The following is a 22,500-nucleotide window of genomic DNA, read 5'->3' on the forward strand; positions in this document are numbered from 1 at the left end:
AACTATTATATTTTTTTTAGCATATTAGAAGCTAAAATTAGGCAAGGACTATAAATAAAATGAAGCTTCACCACAGGCAAATAGATAAATACATTGGAGTGATATATGCAGCATAAAAGTTGATAGCCTAGTCTTGTTCCTGCTCACAGCCTTTGATTGGACAGTGAAGCAGAAACAGCAGAATGATGCTTGTTTCTTCTCTTCCTATCATGATGTTGCTTACCCTCACAAGTGCATGCAGCACATTTATTTTGCTTTAGTTATAAAGAGGCTGATATACATACATTCAAATATTTGTACCAGCTACATTTAAAATACATTTTATTTTTTTGTAAACATAATTGTATTCATTGTTATTTTATATATTCCTGTGATGCAAATTACAGTACAAAACTGTCTAGCTGAAGCATCATTGTATTTATATGTACTTTATGTAAGTGACTATTTCTAGCATTATAGTTTTGGTATTTTAGTATTATTTGAAAGGAACATAGTTTAAGCCAGGATTCCAATTTAATGATTCAGTGGTCTGCTTCATATTTAACTTTGTTCAGAAGACTTTTGTAAGATAAAAATTAAAGAGTTCAAGGCTCTGATAGAACATTATATTTTGTATATAATATTATATGTAAATGGCCAAGTGTAAAACTAATCTTTTAAAAGAATATGTGGAAACAGCACTTTAAGCTCTGTTTGACGCCCTTTCTGAACTCGTTCTGGGCTGCGTAGAAATATTATATCCGACACACAGTTCACCTACAAAGACTTGAAAAAGGAAGAGCTTGGCATAGATCCCTCTCGTTGCCCTAATGCAAAATCTGGGTCTCAGTGAGTTTGTTTAACAACCTTGTCACTTTACCTATATGTATAGAATTGGCAAATATTTTGTTGATATGTAAACTATATTATGCATTACAGGGTATTGGTATTTTACCACCCAAGACTGAATCAGATGTCTAACTTGTGTCACGCTGAGATTAAATCAATTATTAGTTGCTGCAGAACTCCTGTGTATTTCGGTTTTTCAGCTGCTTTTAGACTTCAGTTTATAAAAGAGACTTTTTCAGGTTTGCCCTCATTGCCTATTTTATTTCTGTTATCAGGTTGATGCTGTGGCCCGGATTTTCAATATCTGTTATGCACCTGGAAAGTCAGTTAACACTAAGTGCAGATATTAGTCACAAAATTCTGCGTAATGAGACAGTTCTGGTTTCCATGAATAACCTCTACACAAGGGTACCAAAGGAGAGGTTCATCGAGGCCTGCGAGAAAGAAGTTGTGGGGCTGGTAGTGCTAACCAGGTACTGAACAGCAGATATTGTGGGCTTATTTCAGATCAGAGCAATAGATGAGGGGAAATCCTACAAATGTGGGACAACTGTTCTGGAGACAACTGGGATGAAAATTGTTTTAATTTTGAGAGAGAGATTTCCACTTCTCAACATGTTGCACCTTTAGGGTAGGAATGAAAGAGAAATCTCTTTAACTGGGTGCATACAGCAAAAATAACTGAAAGGGAATTCAACCCTTCCTTGCTCTGTACAAAACATTTTTGTATGGTCATACATTTTAACCTTCTTGTTTAAAGACTACATTTCAGACCAGTGTATTATTTGTAAGTAACATTTGCTATAAAACTTGACACTGATTTTGTACACAATCTAGGCTATGGTAACTACACATACATGTGGAGGCCTTTTATAAACAGGTCTCCAACTATAGTTTAAGAAATACTGGCTTGTAAACCACCTGGTGTGTGTCTATTTAGGAACTTAAAAATATAGTTTCTTTACAATGCCTATAGATTTATGAGGTTATGCTTTACAGTGCTTTTTTTTGCTTATTCAGAATATGGAAAAACCCTATTGTGTGTATGACCTAGCACATGTTTACATTAAGACCCCACTTATATCACAATGTTTAGGTGAAAAAAGCTCAATTAGGGTTGTGGCCAAGCTGCTTTATAATGACCAATAATCTCCAAAGCTAAATGTATTAAACAACATAAAAGTGTGCACATGTGCTCACCCTAAATTGTAAGTTAATAATAATAAAAACAAGTATACTCCGCTGAAATGAGTTGGTTAATGTCCAAAAGAGTATATGTATCAACTGATTCACCCTAAATGGAATCAAAAAAGGAAAGTGTCCAGAAAAAAAAATATTTCTGTTATTTGTTACACCCTTGGTGAAACAGACCAGTACACAAATGGTGTTTGACCCAAAAAATAATACCCAGTAATGTGATTATTAAGGGAAAAGGCCTAACAGCTAAAATCTGAAAAAGGCTTGTGTACTCTCCTATGTACCACTAGTTCTGAAAAAACACACCCCAGCACTCAGTATAATGTTTCAGCCGCACCAATCTAATTAAAATAAAAACAACCATGTATTTTTGATATGTTTCATCACAGTAATGATGTTTTCTCTTAAAATCTAGGACCTCCATTATTTAAGCCTGGATGAACCTGTTTCAAAATTTACTACTATAATTTTACTACCATTTTGTTTTCTTTAGGTACAACAATAAAACCTACAGGGTTGATGACATTGATTGGAACACCAAACCAACTGACTCATTTCGAAGGAAGGACGGCAGCGAGATTACTTATGTGGACTATTATCAACAGGTAGCCAATGTGTTTTAGTGCTAAACCACTTCAGCTCTCACATCTATATACTCATTTTTTTTTTTTTTTTTGGTAGGGTGTGTGTGTGTGTGGGGGGGGGTCTGGGGGCAAATAAAAAAAAGAAGCCCTTTTCTACTGTCTTAATCCCTGCGCTGATCAAGACAGAATGGGAGTGCAGAGCCTCCTGGTATACCCACGTCACACATCCCAGGAGGCTCCTGGTTTCTCTTTCTGCGCATGTCTTGTGACAGCTGGATGGAGCTGCATAAACTGAGGTTTCTCCCTTGGAGTAACAGAAACTTTACAGACTGGACAAGATCCCTAATGAGATAATCACAAGATATTTGGACCTTATTGTTATCTCTTTCTTTTGTTGATATTGTCTTGCAAAATGTATTTTATTTTTATTGAACTCTATAGAAAAAAAAAAGTTTAAAAAAATCAAAAGAAAAAAAATAACTTTTCTAAATATATTAGTGTTAGTTTAAAAATATTTTGTAACATAGATAAAATGTTATTCTATATCTTGTCGTGTTAGAAATGACACAAATGACAAAAATATGATTGCTGCACTCCGTGATTGGCTGAGGAAAAGGACGCTTGAGCCGCCATCAGGGTTTCCCTTTTCTCAACCATCCAGCACTAGAGGTGATTGGGGACAAGTCTTCCCATTCAAGACTCAAGCTCATTGGCTGAGATAGAAAACATCATATATTCCAGAAACTACACTTATCCGAAATCGGCCATACCCTGTAGGTGCTGGATAACTGAGGTTCTACTGTATGATAGTTGAGGGGAACAAATTAGTTAGGGTTTATTAGGTTAATTTCTGCTTTGATCTGCAGATGAAGGAAACAAAAGTAACAACTTTAAGCAGCTTCTACATTTGCTGTAATAACACAGCAACTCCTAGCTGTCATTTTGGCAGGTAGGAATTTGAGGCAAGTCAGGGTCAGGGCTATAGGATGGCATGCCATACTGTAGATTCCCTGTGTAGTTTAATTCAGTTTTTTTTGGGTGTATGTAAAATGTCCACAACTAGATAGGGGTGGGTGTGAGGTCCCCATAATTCTTGCAAATGAATCACAGGTTAAAGATTTCAGAAAATAGTATCTGTGGCTATTCTTCTTCAATAAGATCTCATATAAAAGCAGATTTTATATAAATATAAAAAGATTATCATGAGGCTTTAGTAATCTTATGAAACTATTGCCATACAGCTGTCTATAAAAGGAGTTGAACCTTTGCTGTGTCCATACTCCATTATATGTATTATTGGAGGATGTTGAGGATGCATGTTTCTGTGTATCACCAGAAAACATGTTATTTGGGTTTTTAAAATACCTAAGCACATTTTCTTATAGATATACTTCTTTACACTAACCTGAAGGCCTGTGCATTGCATATTTGCTGCCATTAAACAATATATAGAACAATGTAATAGTTTCCCTTTTTTATTGAATTCGCAAGATAATAATGTTTTATATAGTTACCTAAAATCAACATCAAATTAAAATAGATATCCCCAGTTATACTGAGGCTTAGTGTAGATGCCCAAATAGGGAGCACCTAAGTCCTGTCATAAGTTTGCTCCAGTTAGAACAGCCCAGGCAGATTTAAGCAGATGCTCTTTATATAGTTCTGTGAATCCTTAAGTCAGAGCTCCGGCTGTGGGCTTTGCTGGATTTTAGGCAGTGCAGGCTAATAGCACTTGTTTTTTCCATTTGCAACCACCTGTGCTTGGAAGGGCATGCTTTCCCAGCAGGGGCCACGCCTGTAGGCTTCATTGAACTTTAAAAACAGTGACAGTACAGCTCAGTTTGAGTTCTTCTAAATGGAGCATCACACTGGGTTGGACCTCAGTGTACTCATTCCAAACCATAAAATATCACACCTGTGCTTTATAATACATGTGATGAGTGTAAATTATACATAAACACACACATATACGAGTGCAGCTGCAGAGAATCGAAGCAAAAGCCTCTGTTTACTGTCAGTTCATACATTTCCTCATTGGAAGTAGGTTTACTGGAAACAAAGAGAGAACATGTAAATGCTTATTACTGTTCCCCCATCACCCACATTATTTACTAAATGTTGGTTTTTAACTGACAGCTCCCACAGAGTAATAAAGTTCCTCCTATAGTAAAGTCTCAAAACTGCTGTATTTTGAACAGATCTAAACCCTGGGGATACACACCTGTCCCTGTTTTGTCACAGGTGCAACCGTCTTCTCCCTTCTTCTTCCCTTCTGCTATATTTCAAGCAGAACTAAATCCTTGGGATACACCCCTGTCCCTGTTTTGTCGCAGGTGCAGGACTCCTTTCTCTTTTTCTGGATTCAGATCTTCAGTCATTTGATTGTCTATGCCGGGATGACATAACTCCACGCAGTCCCTGCACCTACAAGGAAAGCTGGGTTTGTCAGGTATGCCTGGCAACAAACATTGAGCTGTGCATGCTGAGCTGCACTTTTGCCAGATAGGTGGCAATCAAGCAGAGAAGAATACTTATTGCAAATGGACATCTGTCCCTTTCTGCTGTAAGGACCTGTTTGATACCAAATTATTTAGGTGGACCTTTAGTTCTTTTTTAAGGAAGATAGAGGACTTCTCATCCCTCAATATTATAAATTTACTAAGTATTCATTATATTTATTAACCCTTTTTAAGAAGATAAGGAGATCATGCCTTTACATTTGTTTTAATTTTTAATGTATAGCGAAATATGACTGCTGTAATATAAAATAAACATGGTAATATGTGCTGATATAAGCACTTGTGTGTTTGCAGACATCTGTGCTATTCTGTAAGCATTTTCAGAATTTGGTGCTTAGTACATTACACAAATAACTAGTTGTATGGATTTCAACAACAAATGCAGCTCAAATCGGGTATACATTAGTGGAAACCAAAGCTTGTTGGGTTTTTTTAAGCATATGTAATTCCATTTATTACCACTACAAATAAGCTTTTGCATGCCAATGTCATTTCAAAAGTTTACAATCTTTTCAAATATTAAACTTTAAAAAAAAAACCTGGTCATGCCATGAAGATCATTGTTTAGTTGTTTCCTCTTATGGCGTGACAACTGTCTCCTAATTAATAATTTTATATATATATATATATATATATATATATGTGTGTGTGTGTGTGTGTATGTATGTATATATTTATCCAAGCAACTTTAATTAATGGACATAGACAGTGGAACAACAAAATAATCTTAAATAGCCTAAAATAATTTGTTAGCAAAAACATGAGTCTGTTTCTTTCCATTGTATTTACCATACAAGTATTATATGGGTCATAATATAAATCTAGCATATCAACATTTAACTTTTTTTTTTATACAAAGACCACTTCTTCAGAGAATCAAAAAAGCAAAGAAAAGAGGGGTTATATCAATATTTCTACAGTGAATCTCCATTTAGAAAACAAAATACCTTTCTAAATGAAGAAAGGAAAAATCACAACTGAAATCATATTGGATATTTAGGATAATTTAGTATTTGTTTAGACATGACTTACAGTTTGAACATTCTTGTGCAAAATTACCTGCTACCACCCCCCTAGCAATAAGCCATGCATTTATGGAGGCTGGGAAGTGGTGTACATTGCTCCCTATTCTCATATTTCCTGGGCTAATTACAGGGCTTTGGCCATCGTAAGGTCAGTGTGTTGTACTATCCAGATGATGGGAGCAGGTACCTCATGATGTTTTCTAGAGAGTTTCATCATTATTTAGGTATTGAGAAAGAAAGGATTGCTTTAAGGATTGCTTTAAAATACACAATGAAGCTTAACACCAGCCTTCTATAACTTTCTTGCAAAATTGTACAGACTTCTTTCCTGTACCCTAAATATGTCAATGCTACACTGCTGCAATTCCTGCACACTTGAAAATTCTCAGTCTGTATTAGAAGCTGCAGAATGTTGAATAGAGCCTCCCTTATTTTGTGACTGATGGCCACCCAACATCTTCTAGCTCTTACCTCCAAATGTTAGTGTTCCTGTCCACGCCTATCATAAATAGGATTTCTTTTCTTTTTAATCATGAAGGCTCAGCATTACATCTGGGTTGTCTGCTGGACCAGGAAACTTTTTACAAGCCTCTCCCACTAGCTATGAACTGCCAGCATCAAATAGAAAAGCACTGGGGTGGACAGGAACAGTAAAGTTTGGAGCCAAGGGCTAGAAGATGTTAAGTGGTTATCAGGGACACACCGATGACAGTACTGGGTCTAAAATAAGTTATGAGACAAAAACAGGAAGAATTTATTTACATTTTTCCATAACATCTTAATGAGATGGAAAATGCAAACTCTTTTTGGTATTTTTCAGATAAAATATTATTTTTGTATAGATAAAATGTGGTCTAAATAGATTTCCATATGTGTACAGTAAAGGTTTATTGTGATAATAACATACTTGGAATGTGTTTATTAAGGATTCCTTTTCTTGCTTTACCATATTTTCCTATAATCTCCATGTTCCATTAGTTAACAATATGTTCTCCTTGCCTCTGTTTTTCTAAAAGGGCTGTTCACCTGTCACCTGTCATAAGGAAGGGGATTTAAGTTTTGACTTCCTTGTGAAAATTTATTTACCCTGCTGTGTCTGGCTTTAATAATTCCCAGTCCCAGACTAAACAAAAACATTCTTTACTGAGAGTAAAAGTGTCAAGTTATTTTAAGTCAGTGATTCAGAAAGCGTTATAACCTCAGCAGTATCATGACAACCAGGAGACTAGTACTCAGAATGAAAGGTCAACAACAGAACCCTACAAAATTATTTTATGACAATTTTTCTTTAGGCTCTTCTGCAGAGGCTGTAATTGGCTCTTTGTACCCTGTAAACTGCTGTGGAGTATGATAGTACCTTAAATAAATGTTCTGAATAGATCTTCTTTCTTTCCAGCATTACAATGTAGAGCTTACCGATTTATTCCAACCTATGTTGGTCAGTACCTTAAAGGAAAAGAATAAAGATTCAGCTGATGCTCCCCGAATTGTGCACCTGCTTCCAGAACTGTGCTACCTTACAGGTATCAGCCATCATTTGGTCAGATGATTTATGCTTGTTTACTTGCTGCAAGAACCTCCCTTTCTTTGATTTAGCAAGATTGTCATGTCTCCCAGCACAAGAACATCCTTGTTGTCTATATTGAAGGCAGTTTTTATAAAATTTTAATTTACCTAATTGTTCTTAACCTTGTAGTCACATGGGACATGCAAGACCTTCCTTGACCCTTCTTATAGGTCATGTTATTGCCATGTTTTTATGTTAATAGGGTGGAGAAAAAGAAAGGAAATGTAACTGGAAGATTACATTTTAGAAGAGGCCACACTAGGATTTAATACAGGGAGCAATATTGGTATTATTGTCACTGTACACTATAGGTTTATTTTACAAAAATCAATGTAGTATATATATTTTTTTTATTATTTTTTTTTAGTAATGTAGTTGATTTGCAAACTTCTAAGTAGAATAATTTATAGTTTTCAAAGTTATCCAGAAAACTTGTGATGAAGTCAGAAGTTCCTTTTAGTTCACAATATTTTACATTCATGGTTGTTCGGTCTTTAGTAGGGATATATGGCAATATGGCTGTGGAGGGGTGGGAGGAAAGTTCATGGAAGTGAAGAAGTATTGTAATCACAAAGATAGCACATCCACCAGACATAAAGAATGCTACAGTAGGTAGGATTACAAGAAGTAAACAAAGTTAACACAATATATTTATGCTAGTATACAGGAATAATGGAATTAAGTCAATTGTAAGCACTGGAGTGGCCTAATGTACCACAGCAATGCCGGTTTAAAACCTTGAAAGCTCTAGTCAGATAGGCCATGTCACCATGTGCATTTCAGAGTTGCATCTGGGAAGGTTCACAATTAAACAGGTCATAGTATTGATAGTAGTAGTGATCGCCACATTTAGATTTTAGATTTTTTTTTAGTTTTTTAGATTATTTTAAAATGTTAAAGACACTTAGCTTTGTATCCAAGTTGCTTTTTCTTTTCCAATGAGTATTTGGAGCATACCCCAGCATTTAGAGCCACACAGATAACTCACCTAAATGCACTCACTATAGAATATGTCCATGAATAAACTGAAAAGTTAACCCATATAAACCTATTCTGGGGTTTTATGAAGTTGGAGAAAGGTGTAAATTGTTTAGGTTCATGACTAAAGGTTTAATTTATTGTCAAATGGTCGGGAAAAAGATAATACAAATGCAAGTCCAGTTGAAAATTACTAACTGCTATTAGCTATTACAGAGAACAATTTTTGGTTTTAAATAGCATAGACAGTACTTGTATCAAAAGGTCTACATGGTGTGTTTCTCAAGTTTGTATTTAACACATTTAAAGTTGATTTTTCCTGTATATTACCAAGTTTATTTATTTCAAGGATCATTGAAATTTTCCATTTTGCGCAGTTTGCTTTTCATGCAGTGCAGTCTAACAAGACTTCAATATGTCTTTACAAGGCAAGTTCCCTAAAACTCTGCTACTGGCACAAGACTAGCAGACTGTGATTCAGCTACCCACTAATGAATGAAGTATTGTGCACCTCTTTAATGGACAGAAGATGTTGACATACTGCACAGCCAGAAGGCTTGTGTCATTAAATATTTAGCTAACACTCATAAAATAGACACTGCGTACATTAAGCCAGCAATGCTGTCAGTCGCCCACTCAACATCAAGACTAATTTGTCAGCTTATTATAAGTAGTTTGTACTTCCATAATTAACTGATTGGTTGCCAAACAGTGTCTGATATGTTTCTCTATTCTTTCACAGTGCTTTTTTGGGTGAGTGCCAGCTAGTACAATCAAGTGCCAGCATACTCTGAACAAATAGGCCAAATTTATATTATTTGCATAATGTGAAAAAATGTAGTACATAGCGTTGTATATAGTGCCCACATATGCTGCGAACAGATTTACAACGTCTCTCATTAAAATTCAGGTCAGCAGGGCACACACATGCTCTTCCAGTTTGTGTAAGGTACCACCGAAGAGGATTGGTTTAAAGTAGGACAGCCAGAGTGTTGGCATTCAGATAACAAAACCACTGACCTCTGTAGATTAAAATGTATTTAAATTTTTTTTTGTTGGCCTGATGATGTTGACAGCATGTGATTGCTGTCCCACTCTTCTTTTCTTTGGAGAGTTGAGATACGGATATATGGGTATATTCTTTAAATACCCTGGATGATGGGTGATTCTCTCCACTGCCATCTCTGTGTACTTCACTGTGCCTAATTTGAAGGAAAGATAAGGGATTTGGATCTGCCATTCTGTCATGGGGATATGAATTTGTTTGTACAATATACAGTTAGGTCCATAAATATTTGGACAGAGACAACTTTTTTCCAATTTTGGTTCTATACATTACAGCAATAAATTTTAAATGAAACAACTCAGATGCATTTGAACTGCAGACTTTCAGCTTTAATTCAGTGGGTTGCATAAAAATGTGAGGAACTAAAGCCTTTTTTTAAAACACAATCACTTCATTTCAGTGGCTCAAAAGTAATTGGACAAATTAAAAAGATGAAAATAAAATGTTCATTTCTAATACGAAAACTCTTTGCTGGCAATGACAGCCTGTAGTCTTGAACTCATGGACATCACCAGATGCTGGCTTTCCTCCTTTTTAATGCTCTGCCAGGCCTTTACTGCAGCGGCTTTCAGTTGCTGTTTGTTTGTGGGCCTTTCTGTCTGAAGTTTAGTCTTCAACAAGTGAAATGCATGCTCAATTGGGTTCGGATCAGGTGACTGACTTGGCCATTCAAGAATATTCCACTTATTTGCTTTAATAAACTCCTGGGTTCTAAATTATTTTTACTTTGTCATGATGACTAATATGCATATTTTTTGTATAGACATATAGATCTCAAAACTAACTCCTGAAGAAGCAAATCAGATTTGCTAAAATGTGTCGAGTTGTTAACGAGTTTATTTATTTGATTGTTTTGATACTCTCTCATGCTTGTTTATCCTGAATCAATGCCACAGTTTTTACCTATGTTTAATAAGATCTGCTAACGTTAATTTAAACATTTAAATATTAGTCCTGCTTTTTTGGAGTTGTTTTTGGATAAAGTCAATGTTGGGATGTGGCAATATTATCATTCAATAATGTTATCTCTATAATATTTGCTCTAATATAGCAGTGCAAGTTTAACCTATAAGGTACATACAGTATAAGTGTGACACAATGGATGATAATCCAGACATAATAAAAGTTTGTTAATTTTGTTTTTCATCTCAGCATTGTTTTTTATATCCCTTTCTGTAAAATCTTCAGGTTGCTAATAACCTCTCTTGTTCTAGAAAAACATTCTGTGGTACTAAAATACTGTAAGCTGAGGTATCTCAACTCCATCTACCTGTCTCTTTCCATCTTGATTCTGTACAAACATTTCTCTAAACATCAAAAATGAATTTTGTTTTCCAGGGCCCCACACACATACGTTCACATGCATACCATATGCATTGTAGTTTGGGTGATACATCTGTCAAATCTGCAGGGAAGACATGACTCTGGAGCCTTTTATTCTGTTTTGTTCTCACTGGCTGTAAACAAATGTTATTGTTCGGGTTAATAAAGGTGGACCTTATGACCTTATTGAAATTTCTGGAATAGATTGAATTGACTTATGTCTGAAGTTTTTATACTTAGTTTTTAAGACAATAAAATTTTGTGTGTTATTGTGAGTGAATTATGGTAATTGTGTACTGTTATTTTTTTTATTACTAGGATTGTCAAGCCGCGCCCTTGCAGACTTTCGTCTGATGAAGGACCTTGCCATGGAGACTCATGTAAACCCAGAATGCAGACAACAGAGATTGCAGGGCCTGGCAGACAGCATTGAGGGGTATTACATTTCACAGACTGCAGTTTTGCTTTCAATACATGAGCTATGATACAAATTACTTAAAATGTACCTGTGTCCAGACTATGCCCGAGAATGTTACATTCATATCACAGTAAGGTTTCAGTGCTTAAAGGTAAAACTCCACCTACACTAATTACTTTCACTGACCATCTGTGGTAAATAATATAAAGAGTCAAAGACCTCTGATCATGGAAAGCGACCCTCAAAGGTTTGATTAGACTCATTTTTTCTCAGTGGTACAGCTGAAAATTATAAATGCCAGCCAGCCTTTAACCACCCCAAAGCCATAGGTATCATTGAAGCTAAAAATAGCAGTTTAAATTGTAGAGGCGTTTACTGTTGTTTTGGTGTATTTGTAAAACGCTTCATGCCGTGTCTTAAGCTACGTACATGCGTCCAACGGTTCTCGCGCGATAATCTGTTCAGGGATGATATCAGGCAAGAATCCGGCGTGTGCCCAGAAGATGTCACTTTGCCAAGAATGGGAAGTGTGATTCAATATTTACATATTATTATACTCATTTATTGCTAGTTTCTATTAAATAGTTAAGAATGAAGCATTTACAAAAAAGTAAGAATTTGTCTTAGATTGTAAAATGTCCCCCAAATTGCACATATATATTAGCAATTCATTATGCTAAAGATATCAAGAGTGTACCTTGCACTGCATATGTGACAAAAGCAATATCCTAAAAAAAATTGTTGGACACCGGGTAAAGACTTTTTTTTGTCAACAATTCTTTTTGTACTTTAGCTCCGCATTACCATAAATACTACTCAGAGGAAAGGGTGTACAATGCACATTTATGTTACTCTATTAGTTGTCAAGCATGTATTAAAGCCGATTAAACCATAAAATCATGCTCCAATTTTGTAAAAAAAGTGACCAAAAAAAAGTTTTTTCAGTTTTTATGTCAGGTGTTTACAAGTTACAAGTGTACGAGTTTACAATTATTTCTGCTTACAAAGGTATGTCAGCTGCTTAAAACACACACACAGATATTAGACATATCAGACACATTATGGTCTATTTTCATGACACCTATATCTTGGTGCTGCTAAGAAAGGAAACAAAATTGTTGAATGACTGCATTAATAATGTGCTGATTAATGCTTCGCACAGTAGTTCAGCTGCGAGTTCCGAACTGAAAAAGTGGGGAATGCGACTGGACAAGCAAATATCTGTCACTGGTCGTGTGATGCCCCCAGAGAAGATTTCTATGAGAGACAATATAGTAAGTAACTGGTATATTTGTGAGATACATCCTATGATAGAAATTAGTCACTGTTGTAAATTTGCATGATTATGCATTTTTTCATATATAGGAAAGTGTATCTATTCTGCACTTTAAAGCAGTATAAGCAGATAAAAAATGACAAAAACCTATGTAAGTGTTTGAATTTGACTTGGTATTATAATCTTGCAATCATTTGTACAGCAAAGAAGAGACTGTTAGAAGGAGAATCTGCAAGAAGAAAATTAGTTGTGCAGCATTGATCATACACTGACAAGGAAAAGAACAGAGTGACTTAGAGAAAAGCTAATCAGTCTGATATTTCTCCTGTCACTATCTAGTAACAGTAAACATGACCTGTAAGTGTTACTTACCTGCAGCAGAGGAAAATCAGGTCTCATGTCTTGCCAGACAGCTCTGTTATGTGTGACAGAGCTTTGTAAGAAACTCAATGAGCAGAATTGGCAGGTAACATCACCAAATATATTTTATTTGTATATTGAAACCACTGCACTTGTATGCAGGTGCCAGTACTTGATGCTTACTCTTTAAACCAGCACTGTTGCAAGTGTATGCTACACAGAACCAAGTTACTGCACCATATATCCTAGCTCCAGGCAAAACTTGATTGACTTTAGAATTAGAACTTACTGTAAAATTCTTTTCTTGGAATTCAAGTATACCCCTTCTTCCTTTTATATGATACTTTTGGTACTTCTTAAACTGATAGAGACGTACTGTTAGTGGGATGAGTTATCATTGGCCATCTGCATATTTCTTGCTTCTAGTGTCCAATCTTGTTGAGGATTGCAACATAACCTTAAAGGATTTCATGGTAACAGTCTCATAGACAAATCTTTTTTGCCATGTTAACAGCAATGTTCTGGAAATATATAGTGTAAAAAATACAAAATCGTTACCATATAGTCATATATTTAGTGTACTATGTAAAAAATGTGTTCCTCTGTCAGTGTCAACCTATGTCAGCTGCTGACTGGAGTCGCGATACTCGGGATTCAAAGATGATCAGTACAGAACCCCTGAACAACTGGTTGCTGCTTTGCAGCCGTCGTAATGAAGATGTAATGGAAAAGCTTGTTTACAGTCTGCAGAAGGTTGGCAGAGGAATGGGATTCGACATTGCTCACCCCAAATTGTAAGGATTGATTTTTCTGTTTTTTAAAAAAATTACACTCGTGAGACACTCGTTTTTTTCTTAATTTTGGATAGAGTGGGGTGAAAGTTTATTGGTCCTATTTAAAAGCTCCATTTCACTGAATGACCACAAGTAATCTTGTGAAATATCCAATCACATACTTTAACCTTTGACATGTTTAACTCCTGCAAAGTCAGTATTGCCACTACATTCTAAAACCCATTCTATAGTTGAACTGTTGCATTCCAGTGACTCTTAAAACGCATGAAAACAAATTACCAATTTTGTTGTCACACTTTCTGCCACTAAATACTTCACAGGGCCAACTAGGTGAACAGTATTTCAGCATCTTAAAGAGACATTGCCACTTTCTCCTGAATTGGTAACATAGAAGTGTCTATTTAAGATACCGATCATTTAAGATACCGATCATTCAACTCTAAAGGACTTGTAGGTCCTTTAGAGCAGCGGTCGTCAACCTTTTAGTCCCGCAGACCACTAAAACTACTGGCTCCTGACCGCGCATGCGTGGGGAGCCGGTTGTCAATCAAAGGGGAGAAACCTCCCCCATAGTGATGTCATAACACCATAACCCCGCCCACTCTGCCAGCGCAGATCTGAGCCTACGATGAAAGACTGGGTGGGTTGTATCGTGAAACACAGCCCGCCCACTTTCCTGAGTCAGGGATTTGCACTGGGGACATGGTCCGTGGCTCTGGCCGGTGCCTCCCCCTGGTGGGGTCCTTCTCCTGACCCTGCTCGGGGGTGCACCGACCAGAGCCGCGGACCACAAAAATATTCTCGTAGACCACCGGTTAGCGACCACTGCTATAGAGTAACTAGTTTGTGTAAACCCTGATAATAAACATTCCAATTTTTACCTCTGCAGCTTCTTTTTTTTCTACCTCAGCTGGTAAACATATCTGGTGCTTCCAGATATTGGGGATCCATTCACAGAGTGACCCATTTCTTCCGCAAAGTGTGGCACCGGCTAATATTGGGAATTTATGTGCTGCTTGAAAAAGAAGTGGCAGGGAAATGATGTCAAGGTTGTTATTGGGTTAGGGGACTATGTCATTCTACCCTAAATGCATTTGATGACAGTTTCATTTTATTGTAATTTTGCTTCTGGCACTAAGGCCAGCCATGGCCATGTGCTCAAGCCCCTACTCCTGCATTGCTTATTAGACAATACAGCATATGAACATTTTACAGGCTGCCACTATTTATTCTTAATGGGATTTTTCAGGTGAGACTGCATGTAATGTCTGTAATAGAAGCTATCTGCATGGACTCTGTATGTTCCCCCTATGTTTTTTTACTCCCATGTTACATAAATATGTAGTTTGGGTAATTAGCCCCATTCCCTAGCCCAAGTTGACTTTGTGCTAATGACATAAAACTACAGTAGGAACATTAGCTTGTGAGCCCGTTTCAGAAATAGTTACTTGGCAATGGACTTTGTAAAATGTTATGGTGTATAAGTACAAGATAATAGTAATGTGCAAATACGCTCTGTATTCTTTCACATTCTGATTAAAACCTCTTGGGGGTCCAAAACTTTGGATAGTTTACATCTGCTTTACCTCTTTTCTCATCTTTAACTGCTCTGTTGTTATGTTCAGTGGTTCTGTGATATCCTATTCCCCTATTAGTTTTTCTAATAAGGAAATCTCAGGCAGCCTGAAATATTTAGCTGTGCCTCTGTAGGAAAGGTGTCCTTACCCCACATTGTCCCATTCACAAAGATCCTAGCCAATTTTTAGTTTTATCTGTTAGACAAAGGCTGCAAGTTAAATCCTCAGTCACTTGGGAAGATCTTAGGATGTTTCCTGCATCTGTTACTGCGTTTCCTCTCTAGCCTTTTTATGTGAAGAAATAAGCTGAAACATCAGGGATTAGCGGCATTACTTGTTTGCATATGTATCACTCGTTTGCATATTCTTTTTAAAGTTAGCAGAGTGGTGCATTGTGGGAAGGAGCTGATAAAACAGCATGGAACTGTTTATCTTCTTTTACGCAAATAAATCATAAAAATGACACAAGGTGGAACAGTAAATTAGGATAAAGTAAAGGAGGATTTGAACTGCCATTTTATTTGTTTTATTCCTCTTTGGGAGGGCACCCACACTTTCTAAAAAAGAAAGGACATCCAATAGTTGATTTTATCCATGAAACAGAAAGTTAGAGAAACTAAGGAGAATTTAGTGTATTTAACTAGTGAATTTGTCTATAGAACAAAAGGTGAAGGGGAAATCACTATTGGGACACAAAGAACAGTAAATGCAAGGTTTTGATATTTTCATTTACTGACATAGAATCTGCTGCATTCAGCTTTTGCACCTTTTGCATTTAGTGTCTTTTTATAGCAGTTTTTAGCAGGTTTAGCTCACTCCCTTTTACACAAAGGCCCTTATTCAACAGTCTCCTTCTTATAAAGCAAACCTACTGTCCAGCTCCAAAAGCTCTCTGGGACACCTGACTGCTGTAATTTTCTAAAAGAAAAGTAGCAGTCCTTGCTGCTATTGCTGATCTCCTTCTTAAAATAAATAGGTGACTGTAATACTGATCCTTTGACTTTTTAGACTATTTTATAAGTTACTGACTGAGCACGTATGCATATCAGAAACCTTGTATTTGCTTCCCGCGTGTCAGCATTCACATTTTTCATTTAGAGGACTTTGAAACTATCAGCTAGGGAGCAATTTCCATGTCCATGTATTTTTTTCTTGATGCTGCATGAAAACACTAAGTGAGCTAGTGCATAACTATATTGTTACATAAAGCAGTATAGTACCAGTCATACTTACATTGTTTGAAACCAAATGATGTCCAAAATGATTGTATAGTATGACAACTCTGCAAACCATGCATTAAGAGTGCACATTGCTTTGCACACTTTGGACACAAGGCACTAGGATCAGTATCAGTAGAGTGATGATATTAAAAGCCAAAATATGCTTTTTGTGACATGTCACACTTACCTCTGACACTGGGCACAGCTGCTCTTCCAAGTTTATTCAGCACCGCACCTCCCGCCAACCAATAAAGAGATAGCCTCCTTATTGCCCTTGGCTATTAATCTAGTTTAGACACAGGACTCAGTGTTGGAGCAACGCGTCTTCATACTAATGCCGGGCCCCTTACCTCTGCTAGTGTTCCTACTCAGCCGTTTAATTGAGTGTTTCCCAGTCCATTTCCTGTTCAAACCTCTTGTTGTCCACCCCGCTGTTCCTCTGCCATCCCTACATTCCTTGGTGACCCCATGTCACCCATACTTCCAGTCTCTTTCTTTGTCTCCTTTGTTCCCCTGTATTTTTGATCCCCATATCACCCATGCCACCAGTGTCTACGGAGACCCCCCTTTGCCAGTGTCTGTTACTGATACTTGACCCCTAGACTTGTTTCTGGCCTTGCTTGTTTGCTGCCTTCCTTGATTCTGTTCTTCCAAACCCGGGTGTGTCCAAGGGCCGCAGTCTGCAGAGCAACACCTTCACTTCTATGAAGCTTTATAGAAGACCAGACTGTTAGGCAACATAGTCCTTTGCAAACAGGAAGAATGAACTTGTGCACTGTGAATTGTAGACATATTATTTATAGCAGAACGTCACAGAAGACCTGAAAGTTATTTCCAGAAGTTGCCCCATGCTATTAAGGTTGAGAAACATTGGTTTGGACAGAGCTTAGGTGTCATGCAGGTTTTTGCAAATGTTTTTATAACTTTTTTTTTCTTCATAGAATACAAGTAGAAGACAGTTCAGTTTCTTTTATGCGTGTTCTGCAACAACATGTGAATCGAGATCTTCAATTGGTATGTACTGTATTATAAGACATTAATACGCTTATTTTTAATGATTTAAAATTGTTCAATATGATACATGGGAATATACAGGCAGCGTGTATTAGGTTTTGCATTGGCTTCTGTTAAGGACTACAAGATTGAGGTATACTAATTTACAGCTCTCTATTAATCTGCCATGAAGTTTTTGGATATTAAGCTTTAGATGCTTCCATTCCGTTTGCATCCTCCAATTCTGCTCTGTCGAATGCAGTGGTCGGGAACCAGCATGGTTCTTATTTTGGTTATTTCTACAATTTTGCAATTACCCAAGAGGAAGTCAAGATAGAGGATAGGAACCCATAAAATCTGAATACTACCAAAGAATTCTGGGGTGCAATATGGGGCCCAGTGTCAAAAAGCACTGGGATCATGGGTCTTACAGCAGGACAATGACTCAAAACATACTTCAAAAGGCAGCCAGAAATGGTGTAAGACAAAGCGCTGGAGACGTCTGAAGTGGTCAGCAATGAGTCCAGATCTTAATCCCATATAGCACTTGTGGAGAGGTCTAAAAACAGTTGCAAGACAGAAACCCTTCAAATTTGAGAGACCTGGAGCAGCTGGCAAAGGAGGAGTGATCCAAAATTTCAATAGAGAGAGATGTAAAAGACTCATTGATTGTTAGAAAAGTGAATAACACGTTTTTTGTGCCAATAATTTTGCGCAGGGCATTTTTTGACGTTTTGTCTCTGTTATTCTAGTGCCAACAAAAGAAACTTGACGATACCAAAGCATTTGTTAGTGCAACAATCATCTAGGAGAAGTGGTGAATTTTCTGATATAAGTGCAAGAGTGCTGATATTTATCATTTCTTCAATTGTTGTTGGGATTTTCCAATGAAAAAACCCCCACAAATGTTTTGGATATTGTAAACCACCATTAAAGTTCAGTATTGCACATGAAGGTGGGGTTAATACTGATAACCCCTAAGGAGTGACTTTACTGGACTATTATTTTTAGTCCAAGGACAATCATTTAATTTTAAGGTGCCCCAGAGAAGATGGGGTTCCCCTCTATTTGTACTTTTAATAGCTTCAGGTAAGTGTGTATCAAAGGGATTTAATTTTTCTGTTTATAAAGTAGGGACTCAAACGTTTGTATTAATTGATAATGGGATGAGTGCTATGAAGATCCTAGTGTTTTTCCTGTATTTTTTGCACTACCTGTGTTGCATTTTTAAAGATAGGATCATAGCTGTAACAAAAACATCTTTACTAACACTTTTTGGGGAAACAAAAGCTCCTTTTAAGTTGTTCCTTTGGCTTCCTAATAGTTTTTTTTAAGATTTCAATTACCATACACTCTGGATTTGAATCTTCTTTTAAGTAGATCTGCTTGTAATTTAAAGTCCTCTGTAGAAAAACTTTAATTAAAATTAATGGGTATTGGGGATATTTCTAATCGAGGGACATGAAGGAGAAATACCTGCATGTAAAATGTTGTTTTCTATAAGAGGTGTTTTTCTATGAGCCATTAATGTGAAACTCCCATATCTATAAATTTTATGTGGATCACTTACCATATTGTATTCTTCTGTAAAGACGTCAGAAAAACATGGCTATTGTACCTGTGCCATGGAAGACTAAGCCTCACAGGAAAAAAAGCTGGCGTTCCTAACCTCCAAGATAGAGGTTGGCAAAAGCACTTCTTGGGCATCACAATGCAATGCATTTGCAAATACAGGGTATTAAAAAACAGGAAACTATTTTTGGTGAAAATGAACCTTAATAATTAAAAAAAAAAAAAAAACTTGTTAAACAACCACATACTTGTTCCCTTTCTTTTAAACATTTCTAGAGGACCTCTATTTTATTCGCCCCAATTAAGAACCAAGAGGAACCATTGTACCTTCCAGAATCTTAGAGAATTCTCTCCTACTCCCACACCTCAGTTCTTTGCTAATGTCCTAGGATATTGGATGTCCTTTTGTCTTCTTTTTCTGCCAGTTTTACTGCAAAAGGGGGTCATCAGTGCTGGTGTCATTTACATCATAAAGCCATGATGACATAGGTTATAGTATGGGGAAATCCCTGTAAGAGCAGTAAAACCTATTTATTGGAGTATTTAGAGCATATGGCTAAGATCCTTGAGATTGATCTCTCCTTGCTAGAACCTTGTGCTGACCCTTCCACTAAGGTGCAGTATGATGTAGTTCACTAAACTCTTAGTCCCATCGCTAGAAGGTGGTGTCTGCAGTATGCCGGACCTACAGGTCCTAGAGCTGCGTTAGATGTCCCCCTGTAGGGAGAACTTAAAAAAAAAAACACTTTCCTAGCTAATGTGCTTCTGAAGAATCTCAACCTATGAGGGGCAGATCAAATCATATTCTCCAACATTTCTATCAATACAAATCTTCAACTGAAGTATGCTGCAGAATTCCTGTGTTCGGTGTTAGAGTTCCAAGCCTGTGCACCTTGCCTGATCTCTTTGGCTTGTTACAAATCTTTAACAATTGTTCCCTAATCTTGAAGCCACACATTCTGATTCCCAGAACATTTGTCATAAACTGTATCAGTTCCTTGTACTTACTGTAAGGTAAAGCATAATTAAACCCCATGTTTACTCGCAGGGCGCCACCAACTTCTCCTCTCTCATTCTGTTGACAATCTTTTGCCACCTTCTTTGGCCAGGGCAGGATGATGGAACTCTTTATGGTGTATCTGTAGCATTTTACACTAGTGCAATGTAACATTCATAAGTGAATGTTGCATGAATGTTACACTGTACTACTGTAAACCTCTAGGGCAGGGGTACCGACACTTTTTTGGCTTGCAAGCTACTTTTAAAATGACCAAGTCAAAATGATCGACCAACAATAAAAATGCTAAACATATATATATTTATATACCCTGGCACCGAGCCTGAACTGACTTGGCCACCCAGCACTGCTCACCTCAGGCTGCCCTTTCTGCCTCACTTCTGGTGTTGGCTGATGAAAGACATCCCCAGCATCTCTATAGACATGCAGCAGGGCTGCTGGTAAACAGCAGGGAGGGGTCCGGCAGGGCTTTGCGATCGGCTCGCGTTCCAGTGGATCACGATCAACGTTTTGGGCACCCCTGCTCCAGGGTGAAATAAAAGATCTATGTTCTTAATATAAAAAAAAATTGAATATATTTGGCTGATTGCAAATCATGAATATATATAAACAGTGATACCTCGGCTAACAAAGATATATCTTTGCGGAATTACATTTGTTAGCCGAAATCTTTGTTAGCTGAAACATGATTTTTATAGGTTCCTAAAGAAAATCATTTCATTTTTTCTAGATGCTGCCCACATACTTTTTAAAAATAGTTAAAAGCACAATATAAAAGGTCATAAAATGAGAACAAACCAATAAATTCAGTTGTTTCTTTTATTGTAATCCAATGATAATTACCTAATTTCTGAGATGAACAGTTTCCCACTATAACAGCAGGTAAAAGGTACATTATTTTCATAAATGCAATTAGGACAGATGTTTGTCTCAACATATTTTTAGGCAATGTGGTGTCAGTTACTGTATAAAATCCTCACTGTGAGTTAATCAAAAGATTTCTTCTGCAAGTTATGTGAACCGCCCCTTCCCCCACATCCAGCCTCCTCACACAAGCAGCAGGGAATCCACTTCCTTTGTATGTAAACAATAAATGCTATCAATAAAGGCCATCAATCAGTGGTCTGTGGCTGGTGCACCCCCGTGCGGGGTCAGGAGAGAGACCCCGCTTTAGGGGCACACCAGCCAGAGCCGTGGACCAGGCCCCAGTATGTATGTATCAATGTATCGAAGGCTCAGGACGATGGGTAGGTTGTGTCTCTGGACACTTTCCCATCGCAGGTTTAGACTTAGGAAAGTGGGCGGGTTCTGGCATCATGACATCACTATGGGGAAGTCTCTTCCTCTTTGAGTGACTCCTTGGAACCAGTTAGTGGTCTGCCGGTCCAAAAAGGTTGACGACCACTCTTATAAATCACACCTACCTCTCAAATTCACAGCCACACAAACGCTGGAACGCCCCTCACTATATAGGCCAAAGCCATGTCTCTCTCACAAAATTTCGTTAGTAGAGCTGTTCGTTAGCCGAGGTATCACTGTGTGTGTATATATATTTATTTCAATATATATATATATATATATATATATATATATATATATATATATACATACACATACACACACACATGCCTTAAAAATCCATATTTAGTGTGTTGGTCAAAACTATGTACATTTCTGGAATGTGGGATTTCTCATTCCACCACTTGGTTTTATTTACACAGAAAAAAAAAACACAAGTGCAGCATTGCATTTATTAAATGTATTTTATTATGGTACAGAAAGAATCTTTTCTGCATCTTGTTGCTTAACTCAACCTATGTGATATTACCAACTTTAAAAATGCATAAACAATTTTCACTGTAAAATATTTTAAACAGTTTGTGGATTCAGAAACATAAAGTAAAAATTGTAAATTGCATTTGAAAATATATTAGGTTCAAACTGTACAATGTGTATCTAGGTAGGTTTCAAGAATAGCATTTGACAGATTTGGGACATGTCATTTTTGCACGCTGCAAACAGCTTTTTCATTTTCAGGCATCTGTCAAACATGCTTTGCAAATGAGCATTTTATGGTCAATTTATTCTGGTGGGGGGAACTCCAGCCAACAGTTCTGGAACCCCTGTCTTTTTTCTTTTTTTTTATTGTTGTCAGTGCCTTTTTTTTTTGGTGAATTTCATTTAC

General features: G+C 37.0%; 1 protein-coding gene across 1 annotated transcript in view; it reads left to right on the forward strand.

The window, feature by feature from the left end:
* PIWIL4 (piwi like RNA-mediated gene silencing 4) overlaps positions 1-22,500 on the forward strand; it is a 102,505-nt gene that overhangs the window by 56,099 nt on the left and 23,906 nt on the right. The window contains exons 8-14 of the mRNA XM_072402699.1: positions 1,104-1,301; positions 2,519-2,630; positions 7,550-7,676; positions 11,406-11,523; positions 12,668-12,779; positions 13,751-13,935; positions 17,674-17,746. Coding sequence (XP_072258800.1) covers positions 1,104-1,301; positions 2,519-2,630; positions 7,550-7,676; positions 11,406-11,523; positions 12,668-12,779; positions 13,751-13,935; positions 17,674-17,746 — 925 coding nt within the window. The remainder of the gene's footprint in view (positions 1-1,103; positions 1,302-2,518; positions 2,631-7,549; positions 7,677-11,405; positions 11,524-12,667; positions 12,780-13,750; positions 13,936-17,673; positions 17,747-22,500) is intronic.

This window comes from Pyxicephalus adspersus, chromosome 1, assembly GCF_032062135.1.
Source record: "Pyxicephalus adspersus chromosome 1, UCB_Pads_2.0, whole genome shotgun sequence".
Lineage (NCBI taxonomy): Eukaryota > Metazoa > Chordata > Amphibia > Anura > Pyxicephalidae > Pyxicephalus > Pyxicephalus adspersus.